The sequence below is a fragment of the Podarcis liolepis genome, assembly GCF_965112155.1.
Source record: "Podarcis liolepis genome assembly, chromosome: 8".
NCBI lineage: Eukaryota > Metazoa > Chordata > Lepidosauria > Squamata > Lacertidae > Podarcis > Podarcis liolepis.
This window is the reverse complement of record NC_139560.1, coordinates 84,481,770-84,508,362: the sequence shown is the minus strand read 5'-3', so window position 1 is coordinate 84,508,362 and position 26,593 is coordinate 84,481,770. Positions and strand designations below refer to the sequence as shown.

General features: G+C 43.4%; 3 protein-coding genes and 1 long non-coding RNA gene across 12 annotated transcripts in view; 1 reads left to right on the top strand and 3 right to left on the bottom strand.

The window, feature by feature from the left end:
* Nucleotides 1-12,824, bottom strand: part of FCHSD1 (FCH and double SH3 domains 1) — a 33,869-nt gene extending 21,045 nt beyond the window's left edge. Inside the window, exons 1-2 of one of the 4 annotated variants that reach the window (XM_083519323.1) lie at nt 12,801-12,824; nt 140-237 (exon numbers count right to left, since the gene is read on the bottom strand). In XM_083519323.1, coding sequence (XP_083375449.1) covers nt 140-237; nt 12,801-12,809 — 107 coding nt within the window. In that variant the 5' untranslated portion in view covers nt 12,810-12,824. Of the gene's footprint in view, nt 1-139; nt 238-1,330; nt 1,494-12,800 lie in introns of those variants that run through there. The other 3 variants (XM_083519321.1, XM_083519322.1, XM_083519324.1) reach the window with 3 other exon arrangements.
* On the top strand, nt 8,237-20,258 carry LOC310714370 (protein diaphanous homolog 1-like). Of its 3 annotated transcripts, none has more exons than XM_083519805.1 (4): nt 8,239-8,555; nt 13,643-13,782; nt 14,276-14,384; nt 19,546-20,258. In XM_083519805.1, exons 1-4 carry the CDS (start codon nt 8,523-8,525, stop codon nt 19,588-19,590), a joined length of 327 nt encoding a protein of 108 aa, XP_083375931.1. In that variant the 5' UTR covers nt 8,239-8,522; the 3' UTR covers nt 19,591-20,258. The 3 variants fall into 3 exon arrangements, with proteins under 3 accessions (XP_083375929.1, XP_083375931.1, XP_083375930.1); XM_083519804.1 differs by lacking the exon at nt 19,546-20,258 and having other exon boundaries at nt 8,259-8,365; nt 8,497-8,555; nt 14,276-14,893; XM_083519803.1 differs by lacking the exon at nt 19,546-20,258 and having other exon boundaries at nt 8,237-8,555; nt 14,276-14,893.
* On the bottom strand, nt 9,168-10,602 carry LOC310714514. Its single transcript, XR_014529856.1, has 2 exons — nt 10,329-10,602; nt 9,168-9,326 (listed from the first exon to the last, which is right to left on the bottom strand). It is a non-coding gene; the product is annotated as an uncharacterized lncRNA (long non-coding RNA).
* Nucleotides 20,259-25,293: 5,035 nt separating the features above from the next.
* The window catches only part of ARAP3 (ArfGAP with RhoGAP domain, ankyrin repeat and PH domain 3), a 38,713-nt gene continuing 37,413 nt past the window's right edge, over nt 25,294-26,593 (bottom strand). For all 4 annotated transcript variants that reach the window (XM_083518981.1, XM_083518982.1, XM_083518980.1 and 1 more), the window contains one exon: nt 25,294-26,536. In XM_083518981.1, the coding sequence (XP_083375107.1) occupies nt 25,904-26,536 (633 nt within the window). In that variant the 3' untranslated portion in view covers nt 25,294-25,903. The remainder of the gene's footprint in view (nt 26,537-26,593) is intronic.

The window sequence follows — 26,593 nt, the reverse complement described above, 5'->3', positions numbered from 1 at the left end:
CATCCCTTGCTTTCTGATTCAATGTCTGTAAGGAGGAAGGCTGTCTTAGGCTGTTTAACAGGGGAGGGAAAGGGCAGCCTTTAGGCCTGTGGCGGAACCTGTTCAGGAGCTTGCCCAGTTCCCAATTTCAGTTTGTTACCTGATGTCCTCTAGGAGTTCCAGCTCCCGTTGCTGCTTGTTCTGAAGGCTTGACAGCTGCTCTATGAGGTGCACTTTCACTTCCTGGGTCAACTTAACCTGCAGAAGAAAGAGAGTTTGCACCTTATCCATGGCAATAGGCCCTCCTAAAGGGCAAGGAGCAGACAAGCACACACACCCAGAGCAGGAGGAAAGGGAACCCCCTATTTTGCACAGGAATGGAACCGTAAGGCTACGGACCCAGAGGCAGTGGGAAGAGGACCAGCAGGACGCCAGTAACAGCTGCCCTCGGGGACCAGCAGCGGGCAGAAGCTCCAGGAGCTCAACCCACATGCAGCAGGTGTAGCAATAGCGTCTAGAAGCCCCTGGCTCAAATCTTGCTTGTCATGAACTCAGTAAAGTAGCTTTGGGCAAGTCACTCCTCCTCTCAGTCTCTGCAAAAGGGTTGTTGCAAGGATGACAAGGTAGTGGATGCTAAGCGCTTTAAATACAAAGGCTAGGAATTATGATGCATGAAAGAGTCCAAGAGGTTAGAGGGGGGGTGGGCCTCCATGTGGCTCCTACAGGCACTGTGGCACCTTCCACCAAGACCCCCTCCATCACCAGCCAAGCCCCTGCCCAATTTTTATATCTAACGAATGTTTGTTTGCTTTCTTGCTTGGGGTGGTAGGGGTTGCCCCCGTCCCGCGTTGTCTGGGAGGAGCTTCTGCACATCTCCACGGTTTTCTCCTTCTGCGAAATGGGTCGTTTGTGGCGCCCGCAAGAGCTTATTAGATTTCCAAATGTGCCCACAGGTTCCCAAAAGTTTTGGGGGGGCTAGTTTAGAGCCTGACGCGGCGCTGCCAAGCAGTGGCGTAGCGTGGGTTGTAAGCACCCGGGGCAAGGCAAGTAATTTGCGCCCCCTAACCCGTGGATTTGTGCCCCCTAACATGTGGATTTGCGCCCCCTAACCCGTGGATTTGCGCCCCCTAACCCTAACCCCCAGATGTTGCGCCCGGTGCGGCCGGCCCCCCCTGCGCCCCCCACGCTACGCCACTGCTGCCAAGGAAGCAGCCCCCTTCAAGGGCGCACGCCCTTTCAGACTAGGCGGCGGGGAGCGCGTCTCGGGGACCCCGCGGCCCCCACTGTGCCCGGGTGCCAAGGAGGGCCCTCCCCGGCTTCTCCTCCGCGAGCTCGGCAGGCAGGGACTTACTTTGCGCGGCGGCGGCTGCATGGCGACGGGCTCCTGGGCGCCCCCGCTTCGCCGCTCCCTTCGGCCGCCCTCGCGACCTCGGCAAGCGGGTCCAGAGCGCGGCGGCGGCGGCGGGGAGGCGAGTCCGGAACTGCCGCGCCGCCCGGCTGGCCTGGCTCCGCCCGGCTCCGCAGAGCGCCGCCCGCCCCTGCCCGCCTCCCCGCCGCTTCCCACGGGGCGTTTTCTTGGGGCTTCGGCGACTGGAAGGAGGCGGTGGCGGGGCTGAGCGCTGCGCTGCCTTTCGGGAACGGGCTGCTGTTAATGGCAGGGGCCGCGCTCTTCTTATCGCAGGCTTTTAATAGATCTCATATATATATTGTTTATATTATTTATTTTAGAGCATCAGTACCCCGCTCTCCAGCCAAAAAGGCTCCCAAAGTAACCTCCATGACTATTATACGGTTTTTAATTGTTGATGTTTAGTTGTTCTAATGATTGTTTACCCCCCCCCCTAGGTTTTTAGCGGTTCTTATCTGTATGCCTCATTGAGCCCTTGTCTGGGGGGTGGGGAGCGAGGTATAAATTAATATATAATATTATAACATAGCATCATACGCAGCTGCCTCACTCCAAAAAGCAGGGGGATGTCCTGAAAAACGGTGCTTCTCTGCGCTTCTTTCAGGATGGGGAAGAGTTGGAGCAGACAGGTGAGAGGAAGGGAATCAAGGCTGGGCTCATTGGAGCAAAGCAGGGCATTTGCCTTACAAAGGGGAAGTTACAAGCAAAAACAAACAAACAAAAATGTCCCCCCCCCCCAAATCTTTAAACTATATTTCCTGCCCCCCTACCTGCAATTGTACTTCTGTTTAAACTTAGAGGGGCTCCTGGAGTCAAATCTTCAATCTGTGGCTGACCAGTTCTACATGCTGCTCAGCCAATCCCAACCCCAAAATATTGCTATGGCCAAGACATTCCATTTATTTATTTAATTTATTTATCAAATTTATATACCACCCTTGGCCTGGTAGATATTTCGAATCACGAATCTGTGCTGTGAGTGGGAAGTGACACCTACACAGCCAGGGACCTAAGAGCTGTTGACCGCGGACCCTGTTCTGGCTGCTGCCTCCTTGGTTTGACTTCTGGCAAGTCCCCTTGTTAGAGGGGGGAGGCACTGAGAACAGGCTGTTGGTCCACTTAATATTCCTCTACCTTATTCCACATCCTGGAAAGAAGAGAGAGAAGAGAATAAGCGGGGGGTGGGGGAGTGGGGGGGGAGAGACAATAGTTTTGCGGACTTCCGGGTTGGCGCCTCTGGCAATGGCGGATTTCCTCCGATCGGGAGGAATCCGCTCCGTGGAAAACAGGGTCTGAACATAGGCGCCGACTCCATGGGGCCTGAGGGGGCCCGAGCCCCCTCAAAAATTCATTTGGGGGGGCTCCGCCCCCCAATAATCTCAGGCGCCCCTCCAGCAGAGCGCCACCGCCGCCCCTCCCCCAGCCCAAAATGCACAGGGTCGGGCTGCATGCCTCCTGCCCTCCCTTCCGAGCAAAAGCTCCACCCAATTTCCTTCGGAGCTGATTAATAGGCGCAGCACACTCTCCCCTATTCGCTCACGAGGAGGCGGCGCCACTTTATCTGCATATTCATGAGCTTATTTATTATTCATGAGCTTTCGCAGGCTCCCCCAATATTTTTTATAAGTCGGCGCCCCTGGGTCTGAACCACCACGGCGAGGCAGAGACCCATCAAAAACCACAGGCGGGACGGGAGAAGCCTGTGGACGTGGGATTCGGCGGGCACCTTTGCGCCCCCCCTACCCGCGGGGAAACCCTGTTTTGGGGATCCGGAGCGACGTGGGGGTGAGTGGTGCGGTGCTTTGAATCGACTGCTTCTTTCACGGAGTGAAGCCGCATTGCTGTTGCCGGAGAGTGCTGACTTTTTCCTGTGGACAATTGGATTTTAAACAACTGCCCGTGAGTAGAACGGAAAATTGGACTATGAAATTTCTTAATTAGGCACCGAAAGCAGGAAGGTCTAAACAGGAAGTCCGCCTTCCGCTTTTGTAGATAGATTGAAGCAAAGACACGGCAAGCTAGAGTTTAGAAAGTTGTGTGTAAAGGATTACATTTTCATCATTTAAAATTACTGAACCCCCCTTGGAAGCAGGAGAAGGGGGGGGGACCTTTTTTAGACTGTTTAAACCTGCAGAAGAGAGAGTAAAGAAAGGCAATTTTCCACCGTCTTGAACCTGGGAGTGGGGTGTCAGGACAGATGTTTTGGGGAAGTTCATTGACTATGGACAAACGTTTTTGACACATAGTTAAAAGAAGAGAAACATATTGACTCCATTGTTCCCTTTCACATTTAAAAGGAACAAAATATCGACAAAATATCCGAAAAAGGAAAACTTTGTTGCTAGATCTGCTTTTAATAAATAAATAAAAAAAAGATGGATGCAAATAGAAATTGTTTCCCCTAGAGGGAGCTTGTGAAACTGTTATTAAAGTCGAACTGGGGAGCTTTGCAACTGTAAAGATTAAAGATCGTGGGACCAGACTTCGACCTTGAACAAGAATGTGCTCAGAGGCTCTGGTGCTTGCCTTTTGCAAGACAAGTGAGAAGATGGATTTGATGACTGTTGCGATCGGAAATTTTGGACAGGCAATGGATACCTATATAGAACCCACTCAGGAATTAATCCAGGAATGTGCTTTGACAGATCAGATGAGGGAGGAGGTTGTTGATGGACCTCGGGTGGCAGAGATGGAGGGAGCTGTGGCCCAGCAGGAACATGAGTTGATGGATTTGACGAATGAACCTGGAAAAAGTCAGATTTGGAGAGATGGAGTTCTGTTTGGCTTGGAGATGGGGGGCTGGATGGACCCCCCTATGCAGGAATGTTTTGACCTTTCAAGTCTGGCTTTGGGCCGGGGGGAGTTCGGAGTTGTGGGGGCCCTTAACTTTGAAGGGACCTTGAAACATGCCTTTAAATACCACATGGATTTCATTGTTGACTATGGAAAAGGGGCTGACTTGTTGAGAAGGGACAAAAATATTGTCAAGCTGGAGTCTCCCCGAGTGAAAGGAGCAGAAGACAAAGTAGAGTACGGGTATAAACATGAAGAAGACCTGCGGAAGGGACATGGAAAAGACTTAAGAGCCTCGGATATAAGGTCACCAGGTTGATGGACTAGATGGATGGGATAGAAAGAACTGACAAAACCCGAGACCAGGAAGAAGTGACGATGGATGAAGATTGGAAGAAAGTTTTAAAAATTTATTTAGAAAAGTATTGTAAAATTAATGAGTATTAGAAAAATGTTGGAATGAAATTATTTGGCTTTAGCAGAAATGTTAAAAAGAATTATGTAAGAATATGTTATGGTTAAAAGAATTTGGTATAAATAAGTTTTAAGTTTTAGGGTATTTTATGGTAAGATAAGGTTAAAATAGATCAAGGTAACTTAATGACAGAATATTGTGAAAGATGCAAAGGATTTGCTGAGATAATTAATAACTAGAATACAAAAAAGGGAGGTGTGAGGAGGTCGATGAAATAAGTTAATGAAAGTTAAGGATTTGGGAATATTGGATTTGTTTTTAAATTTTTTGTTTATTTTTGGCTTTTTGATTTTGATGCATTGTGCGTTTTGTTTTTTCCTTTTGACTTTGGTTTTTATTGATTTGTAATTGTTACTTTTCTCTACATTTTTCTTTCTTTTTCTCTTTCTCTTGTTTTTTCCTTCTTTTTTCTTTGTAACTTTAAAATTCTTAATAAATATCACTTTTTAAAAAAAGACAATAGTTTTGCATATGTCTGGAATTTGGGGGGTCCTTTGTGAACAGTCCTGCGAAGCACATTAAAGGCTAATCAAGTCAAGCTACACTTACGAAGGAGCAATCCCCAGGGAATGCAATCAGGTTTACTTCTGAGTAGTTATTGTGATATGAACCCGCACTAGAGATTGTGACAGCAGCTCTGAAATGTGATAAAACCGGTGTGAACTGCAATGTTGGCTGCTCTTCATAAAGGAGGATGGTAAGGAGAGAACGGAGGCCACACAGCCTTTCTTCCAGCAGAGAAGCAACTGTGACAACAGGCGCTCCTGAACCAAAGGAAGGTGCTTTGTGCTAAATATTTGCATTGGCCACCTCCGACCTCACTGGTCCTGCCAGTTCCAATGTTCTCTGCCAGCTCTTTTGATCCCAACTGCATCTCCCAAAGCTTCTTTTCTGCTGTTGTATTACTTTTTAAAAGGCACACTATGGCTTTGAAGAGGTTTCCAAATAATTTGGGGCCATACCTGGCAAACAACTAGAGACCAGTTGTCAGATTCATTGTTTCCTAAGTAACTGCCTTTACAACCACCCACCAACACCCCAGGCTGTACTGTGTGGGCTGGCAGTAATAGCCAAAATGGCATTGTCCTCCTTTTTATATGGGAAAATGATCCATGCCCAGCCTTGCCACTTGTGGCAGTTCAGCACCACCTCGTGGACAGATGCTATTTGTACAAATGTTCCTCTTTCATTTAGGTCGCTGGCAAGGGAGGAGCTTTCTAATCATAGGGCAGATCTAACATTTTGCGGTGTCTGCTTGCAAGAGTTACCTGCTGGCATTTTGGTAAAGTTTCCACAGGTTGCAATACAGCTGAGCTGCTTTGCGTTTTGACCTAGCAAGGGCTGACCAGCTGTCAAAGGAGGTGCGGGAAGCATTTGCCGTCAGTGACCATAAGAAAGCATTTCATAACCCAGCTTGGCAAAACCTTTATTAGAACCAAGCAAAGTGATGCAAAATTGTGGAAAGCTTTTGAGTTCCCCAGAACTCCAGTCTTTGATTTAACAAGGCCAGGTCCACCGTCCCTCAGACCTTGTGGGAGGCCGGACTATATTTTGGGGGGAAAAGAACAAATTCCTATGCCCCACAAATAACCCAGAGGTGCATTTTAAATAAAAGGACACATTCTACTCATGTAAAAACATGCTGATTCCCAGACCATCTGCGGGCCAGATTGAGAAGGTGATTGGGCCAGATCCGGCCCCCGGCCCTTAGGTTGCCTACCCCTGCTTTAACCTCAGCATAAGAGGACATGGGTGAGTCCCTTTAATGAGTTGAGTAAAAGGGCACATTGGAACTGAAACGGATGTGACTGGATCTCCCACCTTTTTTACCCTTTATTGCAGCTGTGGGAGCTTCACATTTGTTTAGACTAGTGGTGCTGGAGGGGTGAGGGAGAGGTTGACCCCTCCCACAAAGCGACTATTAGCCCTGCAGCAGAAAAACACAGTGGAATTAATTGGTGTGTATGTGATGGAAAAACAGTATGAGAAAAAGTTTAACACCCCCACCTGTTCTGCTTCAGTAAAATCTGCTTTCCAATGAACTTGCTATTGCCCCCACAGTGGAAGAATGCAGTTGTACTATATTTCTTTCCTGATATAGGCTAAAATAGCTGCTTGCTATGGTGAATGAACCATATTGCAAAAACAGTGCTGCTGGTCTGATAAAAATCAGAGCACTTGCGGTTTCTTCAGTTAAAAATAAAGCGAAGCTGGAAGGTTTGGCCTCCTTGCATTCTGGTTGCTTTTGAGGGGTTGCTTTTGGAGGGGGGAGAAGTGGCAGGGATTGCTCTCTGCTCACCTGGTGGTCCATCCTCTTTGCTTGCTTGCTGCCTGCCAGCCATGTGGAGCTGGTGGCGTCCACTTGCTTCACCCCTTGAAGGGGTTCTGCGTGGAATTGGGAGAGATGCACTTGAGCAGAGAGATGAGAAATGCATGTGTAGTGTTGTGTTTGTATGAGAGAGAGCTGGAAGGGGGAGAGTCATGCGTATCGTCTGTGAGAGACTGAAATACGTATGTGAACAAGAAGTACGGATGAATGTGTGCTTTGAGAGAGGGAAAGATGCACTTGGGCAGAGAGGGAGAGGCATTTGTGTAATGTATGTGTGAGAGACGGTTCGGTGGGGGTGGGGGGCACCTTGTTTATTTTTCCTAATAGTGTGAAATAATTGCCATGTGATCTCCACAAGCAGGACATAGCTTATTTCCCACAATAAGCATGAGGTCTGGAAGGGGGAAACAGCAGTGTGTGTACTTGATCTAATTGTGCTTTGCTCCAACGGCAGTCATTTTGTTTACAGGCACTTCCCCCAAATTCAAAATGTGCCCACTGCTCCAAAAACTTTGGCGACCCCCCTGCATTAATCTATCTCTGTGTCACATCTTTTTTGGTCCTTGGTAGTTAGCAGTCTGAAACCCTGTCTCTCCCCCTCCCCATTCTGAGAATTGATTCTCATCCTGGCACATGAGGATTCGCTTCTGATTTTCTGAGCAATAATGTAGTGTTAGGTCAAACTTTGTTGATTTGGTGCTTTGTAGTAGTGATGGTATTGTTGTTCCACTTTTGTTAACATGTTTGGATCCGTTGTCCCCTCTGTAGGCAGGTGTGTTCTATAAGGCACACCTGCACAATTATCTGCTTTGCCACAAAGACAAGATAAGCAGAGAGTTTACAGGTTTTGGTTGTTCTTTATGTTCTTTATTAATTGTGTATGCCTCCTACAGTTATACTAAGAATTACCTTGAGGTGGTACAGATGGGTTAATAGTACATACCTACCTAGGCTCTCTTTACTTGCTTTCAATCTTCACCTTTGAAGCCAATAGTGAAGATCAGTATTTAGCTCAGAATAAGTTATTGTGTGTATTTACACACTATATTGTGTGTATCTATACATAATACACATTACTCAACCTTTTCAATATTTAGGACTTTAGAGAGTTCACACTGACCCTTTGTGCTGCATATATTTTTCTGGGCTTTTGACCACAGTCTGAAATAAACCTCCCACTTTTATCGCGCAACATAGAGCCTGTGTTGTTAGTTATTTGTAAATCTTCCAAAACCTTTTATGTAAGCAAGTTTAAGAATTCATTTCTGAATTTTATAACTTTGAATCCTAAGGAATATGTAGAATATGTAAAGAGTTTCAACATACCCCTCCTGGTGTTAGGAGGAGGTGGCTACACCGTTCGCAATGTGGCCCGGTGCTGGTGAGTCTTCTGGAAGCTTTTCTTGATAATGCGTTGGGGCTTCACCTTCCTTGGATATAAAATGGCACAGGTTTGTGTCATGTGAAGACTTCACTGTACCCTGGATTGAAATTATCTGCCTTTCATTTTAGGACTTACGAAACATCATTACTTGTAGATGAAGCAATTAGTGAGGAGCTTCCATATAGTGGTAAGTTGAGGACCTACATGTTCAAACATCACTGATGTCACTTGTAGCATATTTAGTTTCCCCAAGTTATTAGTATCTAGATAACTTAGGGGGATAGTTCAAAAGCAGTGACAAGGCTTCGTGGAGTAGCTGCTGCCACCTGTAGAACCTTGTTGCATGTGCTGGCCAGGGCAGGTGTGGTGTGCAGAGGAAAATGTTGGGCCCATTGTTATCATGTGGCAGCAGCCCGGCTGATTTGGGTTCTAGCCCACCTCTACCCAGAAACACTCCATTTTGGGGGTTACTATTGGCTGCTGCTAACAATGCTGCCAGTGGTAGCTTGTGCCCCTTGTTATGGCAGATACAGTGGGGAAGCTCTTGCTGGTGGAACTGCCCTGCCAACAAGGGCAGTGTCTCTGGGTTGGGCTGGGTGCAGGGATATCTCCACCTCATCCAAATTCTCCAGGATGATTTGTTGGGGGTTGGGGTTGGTTAATCTGTAATTCGCCAACAGCATCTTTCAGATTGTTTCAAAATATTAGGGTTAAGCAGATTTACGTGGTGGAGGTGGCGACCAACCTTTGGCAAACTGATGCACAGAATCCTTAAAGTCAGATCATCCTGACACCCTGGCACCAGCAAGAGCACTTTATTTGGAATTTAACACATTCCAGAGAGTCTGCATACACTCTAAGAGTAATCTTTGTTCCTTGACCTCGTTCTGTCTTGGAAGACAGACATTCCGATGTGCCTGCAAAGGGGAGGGAATTGCCTGGCTCTATGTTCTGAGACCTGAGAAATCTTTATGTGGGACAAGAAGCTACAGTTAGAACTGGATATGGAACAACTGATTGGTTCCAAATTGGGAAAGGAGTACGGCAAGGCTGTATATTGTCTCCCTGCTTATTTAACTTATATGCAGAATTCATCATGCGAAAGGCTGGGCTGGATGAATCCCAAGCCGGAATTAAGATTGCCGGAAGAAATATCAACAACCTCAGATATGCAGATGACACAACTTTGATGGCAGAAAGTGAAGAGGAATTAAAGAACCTTTTAATGAGGGTGAAAGAGGAGAGCGCAAAATATGGTCTGAAGCTCAACATCAAAAAAACGAAGATCATGGCCACTGGGCCCATGACCTCCTGGCAAATAGAAGGGGAAGAAATGGAGGCAGTGAGAGATTTTACTTTCTTGGGCTCCATGATCAGTGCAGATGGTGACAGCAGTCACGAAATTAAAAGACGCCTGCTCCTTGGGAGAAAGGCGATGGCAAACCTAGACAACATCTTAAAAAGCAGAGACATCACCTTGCCAACAAAGGTCCGTATAGTAAAAGCCATGGTTTTCCCAGTAGTGATGTATGGAAGTGAGAGCTGGACCATAAAGAAGGCTGATCGCCGAAGAATGGATGTTTTTGAATTCTGGTGCTGGAGGAGACTCTTGAGAGTCCCATGGACTGCAAGAAGATCAAACCTCTCCATTCTGAAGGAAATCAGCCCTGAGCGCTCACTGGAAGGACAGATCCTGAAGCTGAGGCTCCAATACTTTGGCCACCTCATGAGAAGAGAAGACTCCCTGGAAAAGCCCCTGATGTTGGGAAAGAGGAGGGCACAAGGAGAAGGGGACGACAGAGAATGAGATGGTTGGATGGTGTTCTTGAAGCTACCAGCATGAGTTTGATCAAACTGCGGGAGGCAGTGGAAGACAGGAGGGCCTGGCATGCTCTGGTCCAGGGGGTCACGAAGAGTCGGACACGACTAAACGACTAAACAACAACAAATGTTCTGAGACAGGTAAACCCCCCCAGGAAAGGCATTCAAAAGGGGCCACGTGCCTGATACTGCCTTGAGAGAGAGAGAGAGCTATTTGTCTGCGTCTTTCTCCAAGTCGCAGAGAACGGCTGGCAGGCGAGGAGAGGAAGAGAGCGCCGAAAGGATCTTGGAAGTTGCTTCTCCGAGCTCACATGCCCCCTTCTACCCTATTTTCCTATCTCTGCGCTCTCCTGGTTTCCAACCAACCGCCTTCTTCTCCCGCTGCTGCGGGCGAGGGAGCCGAGGGGGCGTGGCTGCGTCTCACGTGCGACGTCGCCGCCGGCGCGGTGGGCGTGGCGCTGTTTCCTGGGAGGCGGGCCGGCGCGCGGAGCAGCCACTGTGACGGAGGGCGGAGCCCGGCTGAGGCGGAGCTCGGCAGGCGCGGCTGCCCGGCCGTTGAGAGGTCCCGTCGGGTGGGCGTCGAGCGCCGTTGCTGTCAGGAGCCGCTCGCCCGCCCGCCTCGCTCTGCCGCTCGCTGACTGACTGACTGACTGAGTGCGCCGGGGGAGGAGAGCCCAGCTGCCCCCGTCCTGGTCGCGGCGGCGAGGGGCGGACTTCGCGCCCCGCCATGGAGGGCGGCAGCGGCGGCGGCGGCGGGGGACCCTCGCGCGGGACCGGCCGCGAGAGGAAGAAGAGCAAGGTCCCCGCCGACGAGGCCCCCGCGACGGCCGTGCCTGGAGGAGACCCCGGAGGAGGCGGAGACGTCAACTGCCATTTCTTACTTTTTTAGAATCAGTAGGCAAACTTCAGAAAGTCAAGTGAAAAATGAGGGTGGTGCTTAAGAACACAGTGTAACTCAGCTCTGTATAATAATTGCTCAAGAAGCCAGACCATTCTTCAGTTTGCAGTTGAGAACAGACACACAAGGGAAGAAAATGGAATAGGAATGGAGGAGGCTATGAGAAGTCATGGGATAAATGTTTTAATTGAGACTTGAGCCAGCCCAACAAATACAGTGGTGCCTCGCAAGACGAGAAACTCACTAGACGAAAGAGTTTTCCGTTTTGGAGGTGCTTCGCAAAACGAATCTCCTATGGGCTTGCTTCGCAAGATGACAATGTCTTGCGAGTTCCTGCTGGTTTTTCCCCCTTTCCCCCCCTTTTTCTAAGCCGCTAAGCCGCTTATCAGCTGATCCAATCAGCAGATAAGCCGCTAAAAGCCGCTAATAGCGCTAATCCGCTAATCCTTCAATGGGCTTGCTTCGCAAGACAAAAAAAAACGCTAGATGAAGAGAATCACAGAACGGATTATTTTCGTCTTGCGAGGCACCACTGTATATGGTGCAAGAATTTTCCAGTAGCTGGGAATAGGGGAAGAGAGATGAGAGAGAGAGAGAGCTCTTCAGATTAGAATCAAGTTGGTATTATTACTATTAATAATAATAATAATATTTTTGTTACTGGCGTATGCCAGTTCGTTTGAAAATGTCTGTACAGGGGGAGAGAAAGGGTTAATATGTAGACCAGTTGGAAACCCAGAAGCAGAGCCTGTTTATAAAAGTGCTTAGCCCGAGGTTTGGGTTGTGGGTATTTGGTTGGTTGGTTGGGAAAGGCAGTTGGAAAAGCAGTTGGCAGACAGTTGGAAATAGAGAGAGAGTGCAGTTGGTTCTTGTGTGAGGGGAGGTAGAAGAGATAGAGACAGGATAAAATAAGACTAAGAAGGTAAAGAGTAACAACGTTTGGAATGCAGTTAAAGTTTATTTGTGTCTGCAATAAACTACAGTGGTGCCCCGCAAGACGAATGCCTCGCAAGACGGAAAACTCGCTAGACGAAAGAGTTTTCCGTTTTGGAGGTGCTTTGCAAAACGAATCTCCTATGGGCTTGCTTCGCAAGACGAAAATGTCTTGCGAGTTCCTGCGGGGTCCCCCCCCCTTTTTCTAAGCCGCTAAGCCGCTTATCAGCTGATCCGATAAGCAGATAAGCCGCTAATAGCGCTAATCCGCTAATGCGTCAATGGGCTTGCTTCGCAAGACGAAAAAACCGCTAGACGAAGAGAATCACAGAACGGATTCTTTTCGTCTTGTGAGGCACCACTGTACACTCTTCTTTGTTAACTTAAGAACCTGACTGAGACTTAAGTGGTTTATCGGGGCGGACCTGGTTGGTGGCAGCGGATTAGTGGTGTATGGGACAATAGTCCGTGAGACAACTGGGGGCTCTGTACAAACTCCACAATTACTATACCATTCTATCCTTTTTAAAACAAATAAAACAATCCAAAATAGAACATTTGTAGAAGAAAATCAAATATAAAGTGTACTTTCAAAGCAACAATGCTAGCAGGAAACTAAAATATTATCTTAAAGATTTCAAATATAGACTGCACGATTAACAGAACAAAGTTAACAAACACACAAACAAAAAACTTAAACATTTCAAAATAAAACACTACTAAAGGAGATCAAATATAAAAGACACATTTGAAACTGCATCATTGTCAAATAAATACTACCTTAAACATTAAACATTGCTGCTGCTGTTACTGCCCAAGCTGGTTCATGGCAGGCGACTACTGCTGTGGAAGCTCAGGCTCCAAGACCTGGGTCACCACCGAGAAATCTGGTGCTGGGCAGAGAAACAGAGGGGCTCCATGGAGACACCAAGTGCCATGCCAAGTAGTCTTGCACATGGTGCTTCGCCTCTGGAAGCCTTCCCCTTCTATATACCTGATGGAAAGGCAGATGATATTGCAGGGTCTCAGGCTGATGGCAGAAACCTGGAGCAGAGCGCAGCCACGCCTTCCTTCCAGCCAACACACAGCAGCAGCATGGAGGTTAAGAGGGGAGAAGAAAGCAATAAGAAAGTAAGAGAAGCAAGGGAGTAGAGCTATTTGCAAATAGGAACCATATTGTATTGGAAGGAAGGTAGCAAGACGAAGCAAAGGGGAGAAGAAAAAAGGAGAAACTTGATCAGAATGAAGAGGCAGTGTAAATTAAACAAGCAACAGAATTGAAGATAAGAGGGAAATAGTGTGAGGAATCTAATCTAAAATGTATATAGGTTAAAGCACATCAAAACTTTGAGGAGAGAAGAGATGAAATGTAAATGAACTTCTAGATTAAGAGGGAGAAACCTCTAGTGTGATTACTCTCAGTTGAGATGCTCCCCTTCTTAAATTTGCACACTTATGGGATCTTCTTACAGCACTTTTGCACATGTCAGCTTGGGGGGGGGGTCTTGGCCCCCCCTTACACCTATTTCCCAGGTTAGACAGTTGCCTTACTCTCCTCCTGTGGCATTGGCAACCTTTCTGTATGTGCATGCACTCAATGGGTGTGTCCCCCCCTTTTTTAGTTTGGAATTAAGACGATGCTTGAAACGGAGGAGGGGATCCTGCTTTTGGCAAGAGCCGTTGACCCCAAAGTCCCATCCATGATGATTGATGCTATCACGCTACTGTCTGCCCTCTGCATTCTGCCTCAGCCTGTGGATATGTGAGTGATTATAGGTGATTTATCTTTTGGTTTAGTTGTATTTCATAGGTGGGCAGTCTAGCACTTGGGATCGTTTTCAAAATACATTAAAAACTGGAAGGCTACATCTGAATTGCAAGTTTTAATGTGCATGTAATCTGCACAACGGCCTGAAGCCTAAGAAGCACAGGCTGAACAAAGCTTGTGTAAGGTTTGGGGTCACCCCCACTTTGAAGCCCCACATCTTACTCCATATTGCTTAGGAGGGTTTTTGGTCCCCTGGATCCAAGGCAACATTGGTTCTTAACAGTTTTTAGAAATTTTAATATAGTAGATGCACAATTTATCAAACTCTTACATAGTTTCCTGTTGTGAGCGTATGAAAGTCAGACTGCCATCTTTAAAGCACCTGGGAGTGCATCTCATTGAACTCATTGGGACTAGCAAGTAGGCATGGCTAGCATTGCACTGTCAGATAATCTGTTACTGATTTGTTTTCCTTACTCTTACATAGGCATGAGCACGTTCTGGTGGCACTGACACAACGAGCAGAAATGGATGAAGTGGAACGATTCAAACCCATCTTGGATGGGCTGAAGAGTGACACCTCAGTGGCATTAAAGGTAACAAGTGGGGCCTGCAGCAAAAAAGAATTTTCTGTACTTCTTCAGGCCTCAAGCTTCTGCTGATACATCTTTATTATTTCTCAGTCCTCATTTTGTCCATATAGCCACTGGTACTTGTGTCTTGAATTTGCTACTTATTATACCAGCATCTTGGACTCTTTTTGTGCTGCTTTGGTTTTTGTTTTTATTTAATCATTTTTTCAATATAAACAACAACCACAAAAAACACATACAACAAAAACCGCAAGAACACTTATAACACAATTTAACGTTTCAAATTTGAGTACTGATATATACCTATGACTACACCTTTTTAACAATATTTCCCCACCTCTCATCCCCCTACTTCCCACCACCGTCCGCCTTATCGCTTAAATATTCCTTCCAGATTTCTTCATATTTATTCATTCTTAATTTGCTTTGACATGCAATTCGTTCGTATGTAGCTAGTCTGTCCATATTATCAATCCATGTGCTCAATGGAATCTTTTTGCGGCTCTTCCAATTCATCAGAATTTTTTTACCTCTTGTAATCTCCCACATTTCCAGTATATAATTTAGAATTAAATTCAATTCCCCTAAATAACAATATTTTTTTTAAAATAAAAATATTTTTTATTAAGTACAAATTAGAAAACATACATATTCACAACAAAAGAAAATACAAAAGAAAAAGAAAATACATCTAACCAAGGAAAAAGAATTAGAGAATATTTTGCGTCTTTTCATATTTACAGTTATTTATACCTCTATAAAATGCTATTCACAATAAAGCAGTGAAATGAAAGATAAGATATCAGAAAAAAGAAGAAAAGAACAAAGAAAGAATAAAGAAGTAAAAGAAAAAGATCATAAGTGAAAATTTTTAAAAGTAGATAAGTACTCACAATACATAGCCGTTTCCCATCTATATTTATATTCAATTGTAGAATTTCATCTTGTCCTTATCTACCTTAAATAAATTGTGTTTGTTTTTTTAAAAAAGTCTTCCACCGTTTACCTCACGTGTTTTTAATAATCCATTTGTCAGAACCTCTGTTCATATTTTCCCTTTGGATTTCCTTAATGTCTCACTTTGTATTTTTTTTATATTATGCACAAGATTATTCTAAACACAACCAGATTTTTATAGTTGAGCCCTGGTTTTGTAAATAATCATTTAAGAACTCCCATTGCTTCATAACTATAGTTTTGGATTTTCTCCTTATTATATCCGTCAGTTTTGCTAATTCCAGGTACTCACAAAGTTTCCCCAACCATTCTCTTTTTGATGGGATGCTGGCTTCTTTCCAATAGCTAGCAATCAAAATTCTTGCCGCTGTTGTCGCGTATAGAAATAAGTTAGTTTATCTTTTGGGATATCTTTATCTAGAATTCCTAATAGATATGCCTCTGCCTTTTTTGTGTGTGATGTCCTTATCAATTTTTTTATTTCGTCATGGATCATGACTCAAAAGGTTTTAATCTTTGGGCAAGTCCACCACATGTGATATAACGTACCTTTTGTTCTGTTACATTTCCAACATTTGTCGTTGTTCCTTTTATTTATTTTTGACAATCTGTCAGGGGTTAGGTACCATCTGTGGTGAATTTTTCTGAAATTCTCCCTTAATAAATCACACACAGTAAAATTTATGTTTTCCTCCCAAAAAGTTTTCCATCTTTCCAGATCTATCTCATATCCCAAATCATGCTCCCATTTTAACATGTTTCCCCCTTTCGTCTCTTGTTCTAAGCTGGTTTTCATTAATAATCTATACATTTTTGCAAGTATTATGGATCGCTTTGCAATATTTCCTTTTCTAATTTTGAGGTTTTATTTTCTAATCCCTCCTTTTTATGTCTTTTTATATGCTGCTTTTAATTGATAATATTGTAACCAATTTATTCCAAATGTTTGTAATTGTTCGTAAGCTTCATTTTTGGGGTTTTCCACTAAATTTTTTTCTTTCTCTCTTATTTGTTTATTTATTTCCATAGTATTATTATCTTTATTTCTCCTTATCCTTCCCATTTGTTGTATTACATACCCTCTCATATAGGCTTTACTCGCTTCCCAAATCATTTTTTTATCCGTATCCTGATTTTCATTTATTTCATAGAATTCTTTCAATATTTCCTTACCCCTTTTAACCCTTTGATCATCTCTCCATACCTCCTCGTCCATTCTCCACCTTCCCTTAGTATGATTTTGAAATTTCATGTATACTGATACTGGATTGTGATCTGATATCGATCTGTTCAGTATCTCTGCTTTTTCTAAACTCAACATCAACTTTTTTGTTACTCTTGCTATATATATCTTCACCTCGCGCCAAAATGATCCTATCATCGGGCAGTTAATCATCATATGTACTAAGTTCGCATTTTTACTTCCACATCTCCAGCAGTTGTCTGCATTTATTTTCTTCTGGTAAAGTTTTGCTGGAGTCTGAATATTATTTTCTGCTGAATAAGTCTTAGTCTTAGATCCATAGATTCTATTTCTGTTTATTTTATACTTGACTCCCATATATCATCTCTTATCTGTACCCCTAACTCTTCTCTCAATTTTTGTCTATCATATTCTAAATCATATTTCTTCCAGTTGAGTAGGGTTTTATATAGTGCGAGTGTAGAGTTTTTTGTTTTTGTTGCAGAAATTAAATCTTGTAGCAGCACTATAGCGTCAGGACCAAACTGCCTTTCCAACATATGTTTCAATAGGATGTATTGCCATTGTGTTTCACTGGTTAATCCATACTTTACTTGCAAAGTCTTATATTCCACGAATTTGTAATTTTCATCAATTAATTGATTCAATGTCAAAATACCTTTCTTCATCCAATTTTGCCAAATTATTACTTGATTTCCAGTTTTTAGTTTGGGTTGGCCCATATTGTTAATTTCTCATGCTGATAGGGGTCATCCTTATTATTTTTATTTATATTCATCCAAATTTTTATAGGTGCTTTAATAGTCTCCAGAATAATAGGATACTTCATAAAATTAGAGCCGAGTTTAGTCCACCCTTCAAGAGGTTCAAAGAAACTATAGTTGAGAGTAGCCCAGTTGGGATTCCTGCTAGCTCTCCACTCGTTAGTCTTACTCAGCAGGTAGGCCTGGTGATATAGTTCCAGATTTGGGAGACCAAAGCCACCTTCCTTAGTTGGAAGTTGCATTTATGTAGTGATATTTTTGGTGGCTTTGTACCCCACAGGCACAATCTAAATAGTTGATTTATTTTTTGGAAGTAAAATTTGGGAATATGTATTGGTAATCCTCTAAGAATGTTTCCTTTCCCCAAGGAAAGGAACCTTTCCCCAAAGGGAAAGGTTTAGAGGTCCCCACCTTTCAATATCAAAACTAATCTCATTTATAATTTGATTCAAATTTAATTTTACAATTTGGTCTATATCTAATGAAATCATTATACCCAAGTATTTAATAAAGTCTTTGCACATCCGATATTGATGGTTTCTATACAATGTAGCCCTTGGCCCAATTGGTAAAATCTCTGATTTTGTCCAATTTATAGACTATCCTGATATTCTGCCAAAGGTTTTTATTTTCTCCATAATTTTTGGAATTGTATCTTCTGGTTTTGTAATAAATAAAAGGTTATCATCCACAAATAATACAATTTTGTAATTATCTTTGTTGTGCTTTACACCCTTGATATGCTCATCCTGAATTATTGTTCTTGTTAATTGTTCCAGGCACAGATTAAATAATAACGGAGAAAGAGGACATCCTTGTCTCGTTCCTTGATTTAAACTAATCAAATTTGAAATTCTTCCATTTGTAACAATCTGGGACATTGGGTTTTTGTAATTCATTTTAATCCAATTACAGTATTCTATAGGGAAACCAAATTTACGTAACACAAACCCTATGAATTCTTTATATATTCTGTCAAAAGCCTTTTCTGCATCTGATGACAATATCATAAACTCCTCTTCATCTTTATTTAAATTTATCAAATCTATTGTTAATCTGATATTGTCTGTAGCTTGTCTTGTTTTTATAAAACCTGTTTGATTATTAGGTATCAAGTCTTGAATAACCTTTTGTAATTTTGCCGCCAATATTGCATTCATAATCTTTTCATCAACATTCATTAATGATATTGGTCTATAGTTTGCACATTTAGTAGGGTCTTTGTTAGGTTTTGGTATAATTATTATTAAAGCTACATTGAATGTTGTAGCAGATATACCTTTCTGAGCTATTTCCTCATAGACTTCTAGAAGTCTGGGGACTAGTAGATTTTTGAATATTTTATACCATTCTATAAGAAGACTGGGACGCGGGTGGCGCTGTGGGTAAAACCTCAGCGCCTAGGACTTACCGATCGTATGGTCGGCGGTTCGAATCCCTGCGGCGGGGTGAGCTCCCGTCTTTCGGTCCCAGCTCCTGCCCACCTAGCAGTTTGAAAGCACCCCTAAGTGCAAGTAAATAAATAGGTACCGCTTTATAGCGGGAAGGTAAACGGCGTTTCCGTGTGCTGCGCTGGTGCTGGCTTGCCAGAGCAGCTTCGTCACACTGGCCACGTGACCCGGAAGTGTCTCCGGACAGCGCTGGCCCCTGGCCTCTTAAGTGAGATGGGCACACAACCCTAGAGTCGGACACGACTGGCCCGTATGGGCAGGGGTACCTTTACCTTTATAAGAAGACCGTCTGGTCCAGGTGATTTCCCATTTCCCATTGTTTCTATTACATTCTCAATATCTGATATATTTAGAGGTGCTGATAGCATATCTTTTTGATATTCTTCAATAGTTGGTATTTTAATATCTTGAAAGAAGTTTTCCACCTCATCCTCTGATATATTTTCTGGCCCTTCATATAATTTTTTGTAGAATTAAAAAAATTCATTATTGATATCTATTGATGAGGTCGCTGCAATGTTATTTTCATTTCTTATTAAGGGTATTATTTGGTTCGCTTTCTTTTGTTTTAGATGATTAGCTAGAATTTTTGTCCGTCTTTTACCCTGTTTCCAATATATTTGTCTTAGACTTAGTAGGTTGAACTCAATTTTTTGAGCTAGTATATTATTCAGTTCTAATGTTAGTTGTTGTATTCTTTCATATGTAGCATTAGATGGGTTATTTGACATATCGCCGCATAGTGTTTTTAAAGAAATTTTTAGATTGTTTTCTTTTAATCTTTGCAGCTTGGCTTTGTTGGTAGAGAAGGATATATCTTCCCTCTGATGTAAGCTTTATATTCTTGACCTTCCATCAGTCTTGACGTTGAAGATTTGTAGTTATTTTTAAAATATATTTGTGTTTCTTGGGTTATATATATTGAATGAAATTTCTTTCATTTAAAAGAAATTAAAATACCATCTCCTCATACCTTCCTGGGTTTTAGATAAATTATATTCCAGTATTACTGCTGAGTGATCAGCTATAATGGGAATATCAATATCACATCAGCTAGTAAAGGGATGTAATGATGCTGATATTAGAAAAAAGTCAATTCTATGCTGGGTATTATGAATTCCTGCAAAATATGTATATGATTTTTCCTTAGGATGGTGCAATCCCCATGAATCCACTAAATTCCACTGTATCATATAGTTATTAATTGTCTCTCTAACCTTTGTCCTTTTTTTCCTGGCTACTGATGCGATATCCATCTGTGGATCTAAAATTTCTTTCAAGTCTCCACCCATTATCAAGTGCTGATACGATAAGAAGCTTAATCTCTTAAAGCAATTGTGAATAAACTTATGGTCATCAGTGTTCGGGGCATAGACATTTACTATTGCTATTTCTGTCCCTTCTGATTTAATTACAGTTATTAAGCATCGGCCATCTTCCTGTCTTATTATATCTTTGTATTTCATAAGGCCAGCCTTTCCTAAATAAAATTGTGACTCCCTAGCATTTTCGTCTAAGTTTGTTGAAATAACTTCTTTTACCCATTGACATTTCAAAGTTTGAGCCCCTTGTTTTGTCAAATGTGTTTCCTGTAATAGACCTATATCAGCCTTTAATGACTGGAGATATTTGAGTGTTAAGATTTCTTTTTTCTTTTCCTTCAACCCCTTGACTTTCATACTTATAATTCTCATTGTGGCTTTAATCTGTAAGCTTTCTTGTCCTCTATTTTGTCTTTAGCAAAATTGTTTGGAAGGCCTAATATAAACCAAATATACTAAAAAATATTATTGCTCCAACCTGAGTCGTATATTAACCATGCTTATATTTAACATATGGATTGCGAAATATATGAATAATTAACGTTCTTACATATCTAAATATATATGGTAGACTCTACCCGTTATGTCTATATACACACTGAAATTAACTTTAAGTATTCCCAATCAAATAATTATTATTTGGAAATATTCAAAGAAGGAAGTACAGTACCCTCTTTTTCTTTACATTTCCAACATAGATTATCACTATTATGATACATCTTTGCTAATTTTACAGGGGTTAAATACCATCTATACATCATTTTCATAATATTTTCCTTTAACACCGTGCATGCAGTGAACTTGACCCCTTTCCTTCGCAACCTTTCCCAGTCTTCAAACATTATATTATGTCCCACATCTCTTGCCCAATCAATCATCACAGATTTAACTTGTTCATCCTTTGTATGCCATTCCAACAATAAACAACTCCATTTCCAACTTAGTTTTTTCTGAAGCAAAACCATTTTTCTTATCTAATTTGTACAATTCATTAATCTGGTGATATTGTAGCCAATTTATTTTATCTTTAATTTGATCAAGTGGTTTTAATTTATATCCTTCTTTATCTTCCAGTAACAGATCAGAGTATCTCAACCACTTAGTTTCCATATTTAACTTTTTCTGGGCCTTTGCCTCCACCACACATGTAACTTCCACACCATACCATCCAGAGACTAATGGATTGGCTGAGAAGTTTAATGGAAGTTTGATCCGTATGATCAAAGCCTACGTAGGAGAAAACCCTACTGACTGGGACTGCAAATTACAACTCCTCTTGTACGCATACCGAGACATTCCACAAGAGAGTATAGTCCATTTGAACTTTTACTAGGGTGCAAGGTCAAAGGACCTTTAGAACTACTCCTAATGAATTGGGAGGATCACCCAGATAGTGATTCAGATTCAGAGATGGACTATCTGTACAAACTGCAAAACACTTTATGCCATTCCTTAGAAACAGCAGGAGAAAAAGCCTCCCAGTCAAAGCAAAAAAATCTGGTATGATAAAAAGGCCAGAGAGAGAACCTTTGGGTCAGAAGATGAAGTGCTGCTGCTAAGGCCAATAAAGGGAAATAAATTGCAATTAGCCTAGGAGGGATCGTACAAGATTGTGTCCAAAATGAATAAAGTGAACTACATTATCCAGCAGGGGGATGAAGGGTGCAAAGTGGTTCACGTGAACATGCTAAAACCCTACCATAGAACAGACAGCTGGGCTCTATATGCTATAAGAGAGGACTCGGAAGAAACAGACGACATACTGTGCTGGGAAGCAACGTTGTAATCAGAGAGAAGTGAATCTAGCCCCTTCATTAACCCAGTCACAGCGGGAGGAGGTAGGAACTATCCTACAAAAATATAAAGCCGTCTTTAGTAATGTTCCGGGAATAGCGAAGTCCATTGCATAGACACTGGGGATGCTAAACCCACTGCAGTGACCCCTTATCTGATAACTGGGACATACATGGATAAAATCCGCAACGAGGTGCAGGAGATGCTGAAGGCAGGGATCATAAGAGAATCCCTGGGCAGCACCGGTAGTGCTGGTAGACAAACCTGATGGCTTTATAAGATTTTGTGTTGACTACCGAAAGTTGAATCACGTCACTAGGGCGGATGCCTATCTAATGCCCTGCTTAGATGACCTAATTGAGACCATAGGCAGGTGCTATTTCATTACCTGTCTAGACTTGACAGAAGACTATTATCAAGTAAGAATGTCCTGGGGACCAGGAAAAACTGCCTTTAGAAGTCCCCTAGGGTTATATGAGTTTAAAGTTATGGCCTTTGGACTAAAAAATGCGCCAGTGACCTTTCAAAGGCTAGTGGATAAGATCCTGCATGGATTAAGGGAGTTTACAGTAGCTTACCTGGATGATATTGCAATTTTTAGTCAAACCTGGTCTGAACACAAAGAGCACCTAGAGTTAGTGCTACAAAGAATTAAAAAGGCGGACTTGACCATTAAGGCTAGTAAATGTCATATTGGGGACTCAGAAATCAAGTACCTTGGACATATGGTGGGTGGAGGAATAATAAAGCCTTTAGAGACCAAGGTGGAGGCAATTACGAACTGCCCTACTCCTATGTCAAAAAAGAAAGTGAGAGCATTTTTAGATTTGGCAGGGTATTATCGAAAATTTATCCCTAAGTTCAGTGAACTAGCTGCACCACTGACCGACTTGACTCACAAGAAAAAACCGGAGCATGTTGAGTGGACATCAGTGTGCCAGCAGTCATTTGATGCGCTAAAGAATGCCTTGACTACCGGACCAGTCCTCGTCGCAACAAACTACGACATAAGAGTTCACCATCTTTACAGATGCGCTGAATGCTGGGATTGGAGCCGTGCTGTGTTAACCGGGAGAGGAAAACAACCTACATCTGATCAGGTACCCAGAGAAAAACACCTTTCCATGATAGAAAAAGAATGTTTTTCTATCGTCTAGTCCCTACAGAAGTTAAAACCATACACCTGGGGCCAGAAATTTATACTGTGCACCTTGCTTTGGCTAAGGATGATGAGAACTAATAGCAAACTGATGAGGTGGGCCCTGTTGCTGCAGGACTTCAATTTCACCATAAGAAGCATGAAAGGGTCCCTGAACGTTGTGGCCGATGCTTTATCAAGAGACCCGATGGTGAAGGTTAACCATGGACAGTTAATTTTTTTTCCTGTAGATAACTGAGTTGTTTTAAATGTCTAATGCAGTTTGATCAGGAGTGTAACTCTGTTCAGTTATCCCTCCTGATCAAACTTCTTTAAGGGGGGAGGGATGTGGTGTTTGCCTGTTCGTTTGAAAATGTCTGTACAGGGGGAGAGAAAGGGTTAATATGTAGACCAATAGGAAAGCCGGAGGTAGAGCCTACCTGTTTATAAAAGGGTTTAGCCTGAGGTTTGGGTGTGGGTAGTTGGTTGGTTTTACTGGGTAGTTGGTTCGTTTTAGTGTGTTGGTTGGTTGGGAAAGGCAGTTGGAAAAGCAGTTGGCAGAGAGTTGGAAATAGAGAGACAGTGCAGTTGCTTCTTGTGTGAGGGGAGGTAGAAGAGATAGAGGCAGGATAAAATAAGACTAAGAAGGTAAAGAGTAACAACGTTTGGAATGCAATTAAAGTTTGTTTGTGTCTGCAATACACTACACTCTTCTTTGTTAACTTGAGAACCTGACTTGAGACTAAGTGATTTACTGGGGAGGACCTGGTTGGTGGCAGCGGATTAGTGGTGTACGGGTCAATAGTCCGTGAGATGACCGGGGGCTCCGTATGAATGCCACTGCAGCCCTTTAAAAATATGAAAACAGGGTAAACATATGCTCCCTGTGCATTTATTTATTCACCTCTGATCAATTGTTTGCTTTGGGGAATATGTATATACAGTGATACCTTGGGTTAAGTACTTAATTCGTTCCAGAGGTCCATTCTTAACCTGAAACTGTTCTTAACGTGAAGCACCACGTTAGCTAATGGGGCCTCCTGCTGCTGCTGCGCCGCCAGAGCACGATTTCTGTTCTCATCCTGAAGCAAAGTTCTTAACCCGAGATACTATTTCTGGGTTAGCGGAGACTGTAACCTGAAGCGTCTGTAACCTGAAGCGTATGTAACCTGAGGTACCACTGTATATTAATTGTTAAGTGGCCAGGTCCTAAGAGCAGAGTTGAATGCCTCATAGCTCTTATCTCTTTCCTACCCATAATATGGCACCTGCTGGTCAGGATGTCCAGCTTGCCTCTTTGGAAACAAGCTCTCACCTGGCTGGATTTTGAATTTTGTGCCATGTTGACTTCAGCTGGCAGATGAGAGTCCTCCTTTTGTTGAATGTTGGAAAGGACGTGTTGAATATAAACTAAATGTAATGTTATTTTTTAACACTTGTTATATGTAGCCCATGTGTGTTTCTTTCAAACTTTGTCCTCTCTCAAATTACCCTGTTACTTCCCTTAATACACTTCTTTGCTACTTTATAATATATTGGGAATTAAATTGTTTATTGAACAGAGATGAATAGCTGGCTCTGTTTTTGGCTTCACTTTCATAAATATTTAGATTTGATTCCAATGATTTCAAGTTCACTGCCTGGATAATAAACGAATCTGAGAGTCAGATTTGATGTTACCACTGGGAAAGCCACAACTAAAAAAAAAATAGCAGTAGGGATGGGTGGGTATTTAAAGCTCCCAGCATTTTCCTGATTTAAAAAACTTCTATGATGCTTTTTGTCCCATAGGGCAAAACCTAGAGATGCGTAGCTGCATGTTTTGCTGCCTAGGGCAAAAAGGGAAGAGGAATTTTCATCAGGAAAATGGCACATGCCCCAGTGGTGATCCAAATCATTTGAGGTTTCTACGCAGAGGTTGGATGGTCATCTGTTATAGATGCTTTAATTGAGATTCCTGCATAGCAGGGGGTTGGACTAGATGACCAATTCTATGAAGTTCAGATGTCCAACTGAGAAGAGTGAAGTGTGTTCTTAACTGCCTCAGGATCCTGAGGGCCAACTAGAATGTGCAGTCTTGAAACATTTCCTCAGAGTTTCACCCAGTCACCATCACCACCTCAGAAGTGGTTTACCGCATTCCCTTCACCAATCTTCAAGCAGTTGTGGCTAATTTACTTGTCTCCAGTACGGTATGAACAAACCTTTGGCTCCCATATCTACCATGCACATTAATCAGTTCTGTTCCAGATAACTCAGCATAAACAAACTCTCTTGCTCTCTGTTGTACAAAATTCATTTATTCCAAGTGGCAGTATGAATATTGCTGGAAATGCTTTCCTTACCTTTTCAAGAACATTTATTCCCTGTGCAGGCCTGTCTAAACAGAAATATATGGCCACGCCATCCAAATTTTGCACCATGAACAGCTGAAGTCTGTGACATGTTCAGAGGACATCAGAGGACATATCCCAGGACATACTCAGCCACCTATTTGACTTCTATGATTTCATTCAGGCATTGCACATAGACAGGCAGGAGTATAATCTTAGCATGAGGGCTAGAAACTTGTAAAAATGAAAGCTGAGGTTCCCAGGAACCTGAATCCTGCACGCAGCACCACATTCTGCACGTGGATATGGGCTGGAGCTGAGGGGGGCCCCACCCTTGCCTTAGTAAATATCACCCCACCTTGCTTTCCACCACGCTTCCTCTCTAGAAGTGGCTGGGAACTCTAAGGATAAAATAGTTCGAGAGGAGGAGAGGATTTCTTAATGCAACGCTTCCAGGCAGGGTATTTGGTTCTACCCATCACAGGCAGAGACGTGATGCAGACCAGCAGCCTCCCACGACTCATGTCATGCTCAGGACTGCGCTGAGCCTAGTTCCAGTTTAAGGGATCTCAGTCCTCAGATCCCGTGACCCTTCCAGCTGTGCCTGTGCCCCATCCCGGGGGTTCTGCCTCCCCACTGTGGCAGGTGCCTGGCACTCGTTCTTCCGGAGGATGGCAGAACTCAGCTCCTGCATGAGTTTGTCACTGATGGACAAGTCTGCCTGGAAGCTTTTCTTCCTGGGGGCACCAGCTTGAGGCTCCTCTCCCACTGGAAGTTCTGGAGGGGAGGCAGGTGCCTCTATTGACTGCCCCTGTTCCCAGTCTGGGGCAGGCGGCCCTTGAGGCAACTCAGTCATTCTCTCTACAGCGGCACTTGGGGCCACACTGTGTCCTGGGAGCTTGTCTGGGAGGAGTTCCTTCCCCTCCTCCAGCCTGAGGGTCCTCTCAAAGCAGCATCCTTTTGCCACGTTGATTCCAGATGTCCTGGGGGCTGGGCAGGGGGGCAGCGAGCTGGATACTGCCTGCTCTGAGCATGGAACTGGCTTCTTGGTTCGGTCCACGGGAGGCAGCAGGGACTGTTGGAGCTCCAGAAAGCCCATGTCGGCAAAGTTTCCCACCTCCTCATAGACAGGCTCAGACTCAGCCGCCGCCTCCTGCTGCTCCTCTAGTGAATCCTGATGCATTTTCATTGGCTGTGAGGAGTCAAGGCAAAAGGAGGCCATTAATGGATTTGCCATTGCTTGGGCTTG

What these genes read in the sequence shown, in the direction of transcription:
- LOC310714370 (XM_083519803.1), top strand. Translation starts at nt 8,523, where the DNA reads ATGAAGCAATTAGTGAGGAGCTTCCATATAGTG. An exon ending in TGAGGAGCTTCCATATAGTG is followed by an intron (nt 8,556 to 13,642) that starts GTAAGTTGAGGA and finishes CCCCTTTTTTAG; the next exon opens with TTTGGAATTAAGACGATGCT. An exon ending in CTGCCTCAGCCTGTGGATAT is followed by an intron (nt 13,783 to 14,275) that starts GTGAGTGATTAT and finishes ACTCTTACATAG; the next exon opens with GCATGAGCACGTTCTGGTGG.